Below are 6,172 nucleotides of genomic sequence, written 5' to 3' on the forward strand. Positions count from 1 at the left end.
ATTTCAAACAATTTATTTGATCTTGGGAATGGTCTTCTCCACTCATTCCCCTCCATCACTGCAGAAACCTTTGCATCTTAACTAGGTGAAAGCATCATAGGTGACTTTTAATGAGCATCTTTTCAAGAGAATTCTATTTGGTTACCAAGCGGATGTCTTGGCCATTTCTTACTTTATATTTGACATGACGTTTCATCTTGCTTCCAACTTTCAGCATCTTTCTCCATCAGTTGCTTCTGTCCTGTTTTGGCTCAATCTTCCAAACATTACTTCCATTTAACGGATAGATATGGATCCAAGCCACCCATAAAGACCCAGAATGAAGTTGATGACACCGAAGCTCCTTTACAATGCAGGCTGAGTTACAAACCTAGTCCCCCTTCACACTTACGAGAACAAACTTCATTCCGAGAGGTTTTGGTCCCATGTGTTTTATGGAAAGAGCCTTTCCACAGGAAAGCAGAGTATTTGCTCACTGCAGTTTTAACAATCTTCTCTGAAAGGGTAAAAGGTTTGCACCAGAAATTCATCAAGTTGTATACCATAGATTTAATCAACTGCACTCTGCCTGCATAGCCCAGATGCTTGGAGGTGCAGTATTCTATTCTTGAAGTAATTTTGTTAATCAAAGGCTTGCACTACTTATCAGATAACCCACCTGAGATCCAAGGCAGTCCAAGGCTTTTAACAGGTAGGCTACCCTCTTAAATCTACTTAACTTGAACAAATCATCACAATGAACTCCATCATACCCACGAAGATGTTGTTCAGTTTTGTCTGCATTGAGATTGCCCGGAAAGACTGTGGAACTCATCAGAGATGTCAAATATAGCCATCAAAGAGTTCCCATCGCTTTCAAGGAGGATCATCAAATCATCGGTGACACTAAGATGGACGAGATCAGCCTTAGAACAACAGATGTGGTACTTGATTTTCCTTTCGAGCACAACATCTTTCATCATTCGAGTGACAGATTCGATAACAACAACAAATAGGCAAGGGGAAAAGGGATCCATCGTCTTAATCTCTGCCACCAGTGAAAAAGCCTTCGGAGGCCACCATTGAAGCTCACAGAGAAGTAGGAATTTGGTGATGCGAGCCTTGATCCATTCTATAAATGCCTCAGGGATCTGCTTATTTCTTAAACTAAACATAAAGAAAAACCCAATTTATTGAGTCAAAGGCCTCAATGAGATCTGCTTTGATAATGCTCCTTGGAAAAAAACCTCTTTTGCTATGATAATTTTTAACAAGCAAGAAGAATAGACAGAATCAAATTCAAATTTCAATTCAGAAACTTCAAATAGAGAGCGCAAGGCAAATTATTTACATCTGTACAGTTTAAGTCTCTGAGTAAACCAAACTATAGATGTTGACTCTACTCGTCGCTAGTCGCTCCTTTCAGCATGCCCTCGATCTCTTGCATTTATTCACGAATTGCTCGAGCCCCATCTCCAGCTTCAAGTTTTCATCGTCAAAACCATCATCGCGTTTCCTCTTCTGGATCAAATCAACCTCCGCTTCTGTTGTCGTCGGAACAACTCCAAAGTCCGAGAAATCCGCAGACCCCGCCGTCGCCTCCCTCTGCCATGGCTTTCCGTACTTCGGCAGTATCACGTCACAGGTGGCAACAAAGGGCATCTTCTCGCGGTGCGAGTTTTGAATCACCATCCTCTCTACACGCTCGGCTATGGTTCGGATGATGTCCTCGATCTGGAGAGGGTCGAGCGAGACACGGCAACCCGTGTCGCGGTGGGCAAAGAGATGCGAGCCATGCCGACAGAGCCTATGCTTCAGTGAGAGGAGATCCTCGACGTAACGCCAGCGGTTGCCTCGCTCGAACACGAAGAAACACATCCGAGTGAACTTCAGATAGCCGCTGCTGCTTTGAACGGACTCTTGATCATCGATTGGCACAATGTTCGTTTCTACAGAAGATGCAAATACGTTTATGTGCAGCATAACTTGACAAGCCATGCTCGATTTGGGTTTGATGAGACAAAACTTCAGGATGTGAGAGAGAGATTTTCAGGTAGTACGTAGTTTCTTGAAGGGTATCGGAGTGAATGGTGTTTTGATATTGTGGTGAACAAGCCAACTATATTTATGTGGTTCTACGAAAATTACTTAATTAACTGACTTTCCTATTTAATAAAGTATGGGATCTTTGATGGGCCAATTCGTGCCACCGTGCGTTCTGTTTTTGAATCAGAGTATGAACGGCCATACTATCTCCTATCTTCCTTGCACAAATCGAAAAAAAAATAATAATAAAGAAAGAAACTAATCAATTCCCGTCCAAGGAACGCCCTTGGAACTACTTTCCTTTTTCACCTGCTTAATGTGTTATGACTGAAGAGTTATCTCCTGCATTGGACCTTAGCATGTCCTTAAAAGGCTATGACATCCTAGAAAGATATGATAATCCCTGATATCCGGGACGAAAAAGATACCAGGATTTGCTGAATTTTTCCTAATTGTTTTTGACTTTTTACCCCAGAAAAAGTACTCTATTGATTCTTTTTTGTTTTTATATTAAGAACTTTGATTTTCATCCGGCAGACAACATTTATTAAGCAGCGATATGCAAAGCTTTACTTTTAGTTTCAATTTCTTGAAATATTATTTATTTTTTATTCAACGAATTGAACTACTTGTATATTATATATAACTAAACTACAAAAAAGTCCGTTTCTTTTTGTTTAGATCTAAATTAAGTTAAATCAAAGTATCTTGGGTGCTAATGCATAAAACCATAAATCTCTACCCGTTATTTAATTTTTTTTTTTTGAAAAGTCAAATTGAAGGAGAACGCTATAACCCAACTAACTAAAACTCACAAAGTTTATTATTATCGACATCTTTGAAAAACTTTGAAGTCAAATAAAAGGAATTTACGAGATAGACTATTTCACAAAACCATAAATGTGTTATGCTTTAAATGTATATTGTGATTGTTTTTCTTTGTAATTTTATAAATTTATTGCAAGTTAAGAAGTTTGATGGTATTGTTGAGGTAATAGGATTATATGTTCCGTTTGAAATCTTATAACTGAACTTGCCTGCTTAAATAAGCTAAATTATGCTTTAAATTAGCAATAACTACTGAATATTTAAATACGTAGTTAGTTTCTAGTTTCTTGCATTTTGCCATGTTTTAAATTACTCAAATTTCTTTATCGAAATAGTTTTCTATAGTTAAGGACTTTCATATATTTTTTTGACATTTTACTAATAAACTATAGAATTTGACTAAAAAAAACTAATAAATCTTAGATGTTTGGTAATGTCTTTGATAATTTGAAAATTTTGCCTCTTGACTCATATTTTGATATATAAACTTAGAGGATAAGTGCACTACAATTTTTAAAACTTGTCACGAAAGTACAATTGAGTCTTGAAACTTTAAAAATATGCAATCGAGTTCTAAAAATTATTAAATTGATGCAATTGAGATCTTCAGTTTACTCTGTTAGATTTCGTTTTTGTCAAAAACTTGATGTGAACATCATGTTCTCTTTATTGCAGCTTGGCGATGGTCGATCAGTTGCATCTTTTTTTTTTTTTGTCGAGATTGCGATGGAAGAAATTGGGATTTGCCTTCTCTCGCAAAGATACAATGGATAAAGACAAACGCTTGCTGGGCAAGTTGGGGAAAGAAGGATGAAGGAGAGAGAGATAATGCCATGTCTTTGAACATGAACATTGACGGAGTGCAGAGATTGCCTTGTTTCAGCTTTTCACTTTTCAAAACATCAACATGGCGAATAAATCCAAGTCCGAGTTTTCTGTTCTCTTCTCCTCTCTTCAGTGGAGTTTTAGTTTTACGCGGCTCTCTTGTGGCTTCCTCTCCCCACCTTATGCCTTTTGCTCGCGACCTCAATGTGAGCCCCGCGCAGTGGCAGACACCATTATTATGAGATTTTGTGGGACACTCAAAATCTCATACTCTCATAAGCAGTGATTTCACAAAATCTTACATGATATCAGAATATGAGGTTTTGAGTTAGAATCTTTTCATACCCCATTTGCCCATTCAATTAAATTTTCATGTCTAGTATTGGGCAAAAAGACTAGATGAAACATGAAAAAGAGTATTAAAATATTTAAATAATAAACTACATATTCATATAATAACTTAAGCTTTTAAAACGGTAGGTAGTGGTCAGTGGTCCAACAAATTCTCACAACTACCATGTGAGCCGTGCTGGTAGGTCGCTTATGGTTGGGTGTTCGCCGTACCTCGCCGGTGAAGGTGGGTAAAGGCGCCTCCTCAGAAGAAAAGGTGGTGGATGGAGTTTATTTATGAAATATTACTCATAATTTTATGAGGGCTAACTTTTAAGGAAAAAGAAGTGAGGCCAAAAGAAGTTTTCAACTTATTTATTAGATAAATATTGTCGGGTTAGAACCAATAAAAAGAACTTTTACTTCATTCCCCACAAAGAGAGTTTTTACTTTTCTGTAATGAAAGACGATAGCATATTGTTAATCAAAAGTATACAACAATTTAATTATAAAAAATTAAATAGATGAGACAAAGATTCACTTGGCGCCAATCTTTCCTCCAATAATATGAAAGTTAAAGACAGACGAGTAGCTTAATTAAGAAAATTTTACAAAGTTTCTTTTCAAAATAATGCGTTATGCTAGCTCTTATTTGTAAATTACTAATTCTATACATGCCATCCAAACGTAAATAAATAAATAAAAAATTTAGTTTTCTGTCATGGGAATATATATATCTTTTCCGTTTTAATATTTTGCTCAAAGGGTCATGACCGTGAAGGAGATTTTCTTCGATTTTCATATTGCTAACTGTACCCCAATCTCCAAAAACATATTTATATACGGCTAATTAGAAATTGGTTGCTAACGGTCAAGTACCTATTGATCATGTAAGATAGGAAAGTCGAACATGAAAAGAATAGTCATACACTTTGGCATTACAGTCGGTAGAGGGGTGACTCCAATTTCCAATAAAAGAATAAATTATTGACAGCGGACCAAATAAAATGTTTTATTCAATCGCAATCTCCTGATCTTATGGGCATCGAGAAACGGCACAGCGGGCACAAGTTGCTCACGCTCAGCCAATGGACGATACACTCATGGTGAAAAATATGCTTGCGTGACACGCGCGTAATTTCATCGTCGGGGGATATCTCATCCTCGCAAATTACGCACCCGTCGTCGCCAGAATCCAAAACCTCGTGGAGCTCTGTTTTCTCAAGCGCGTCAATGGCCGCTTGACTCGCCGGGACCGCTCTAAAGGCGTCTGAAACTTCCATCGATTCCCTATGGGCCGCCTCCATCTCCCTTTGCTCTCTCCGATGGAAGGAAACCTCCAAGACCATACGGACCGGTATCTTCCTCAAGTGCAAGTAGAGCTTGGTCCTCCGCATTCTCTCCGATTCTGCGGCCACTCTTAGCATGAGAAGGTCCGTCGTATGCCGATCCATGGTGACGTGATGACGGGTTTCACCGTCACCGAAGATAATGTGATAACATCGGTGGAGCAATCTTTGTTTCATCTGACGTTCGAGGTCAATTTGAAAATTGAATTGATCGAGAGTGACATGACAAACGCGGGTGAACTTATCAACGGTGTTGCCTCTTTGCATGAGCTCGTGCTCTTCAAATAATGTGTCCCCGTTTGCCCTCCGACTACATATTTGGGCATAGACGTGAATATCTGTGGCCATCGGTGAATCGGGGTGGAAACTGCAAGAGACTTTCTTCTTCATGAAATGGAAGGGTTAGGGACTCCAGAGGAGTTCCACGATTTGGGTTGTATTGGAATTTTGGAGAGTTTTTATGAGGATAGAGTTGAGTCTTGTGTGCACAAACTTATACTTTAATAGCGTTACATGAATCGGCCATATCTTTCCTGTTCTAAGTCGAGTAGGATTCTCCCTAAATCCTCTATTTCCCTAATTAAAAAGAAAATTTAAGACTTGATGACCACACTTTCTAACTACTTTCCTTTTCCAACTTCTTCATGTGCCGCTAAGTATCCTAGGACTCCAAGGATTATATCCTGCGTTTCGATTCAGTCTACATTTGTCTACGGGCCGACAAAAGAGGACCACGTTGATTATCTAGGCTTTAAATAAAAGACATTTATTTTCATCCGCCTAACCGTTGGAAAAAAATTATTAAATGGTGATAT

The 6,172-nt window shown here is 38.4% G+C and overlaps 1 protein-coding gene across 1 annotated transcript; it reads right to left on the bottom strand.

Annotated features, from left to right (window-relative positions):
* Positions 1 to 5,024: 5,024 nt before the first annotated feature.
* Positions 5,025 to 5,705, bottom strand: LOC104427340. Its single transcript, XM_010040445.2, has one exon. The coding sequence runs from the start codon at positions 5,703 to 5,705 to the stop codon at positions 5,025 to 5,027; it is 681 nt and encodes a 226-aa protein (XP_010038747.2).
* Between the last annotated feature and the right edge of the window lie 467 nt (positions 5,706 to 6,172).

Source organism: Eucalyptus grandis, chromosome 11 (assembly GCF_016545825.1).
Source record: "Eucalyptus grandis isolate ANBG69807.140 chromosome 11, ASM1654582v1, whole genome shotgun sequence".
Taxonomy (NCBI): Eukaryota; Viridiplantae; Streptophyta; class Magnoliopsida; order Myrtales; family Myrtaceae; genus Eucalyptus; species Eucalyptus grandis.

Excerpts from the sequence above, each read along its gene's own strand:
- LOC104427340 (XM_010040445.2), bottom strand. The coding sequence starts at position 5,705 with ATGGCCACAGATATTCACGTCTATGCCCAAATATGTAGTCGGAGGGCA.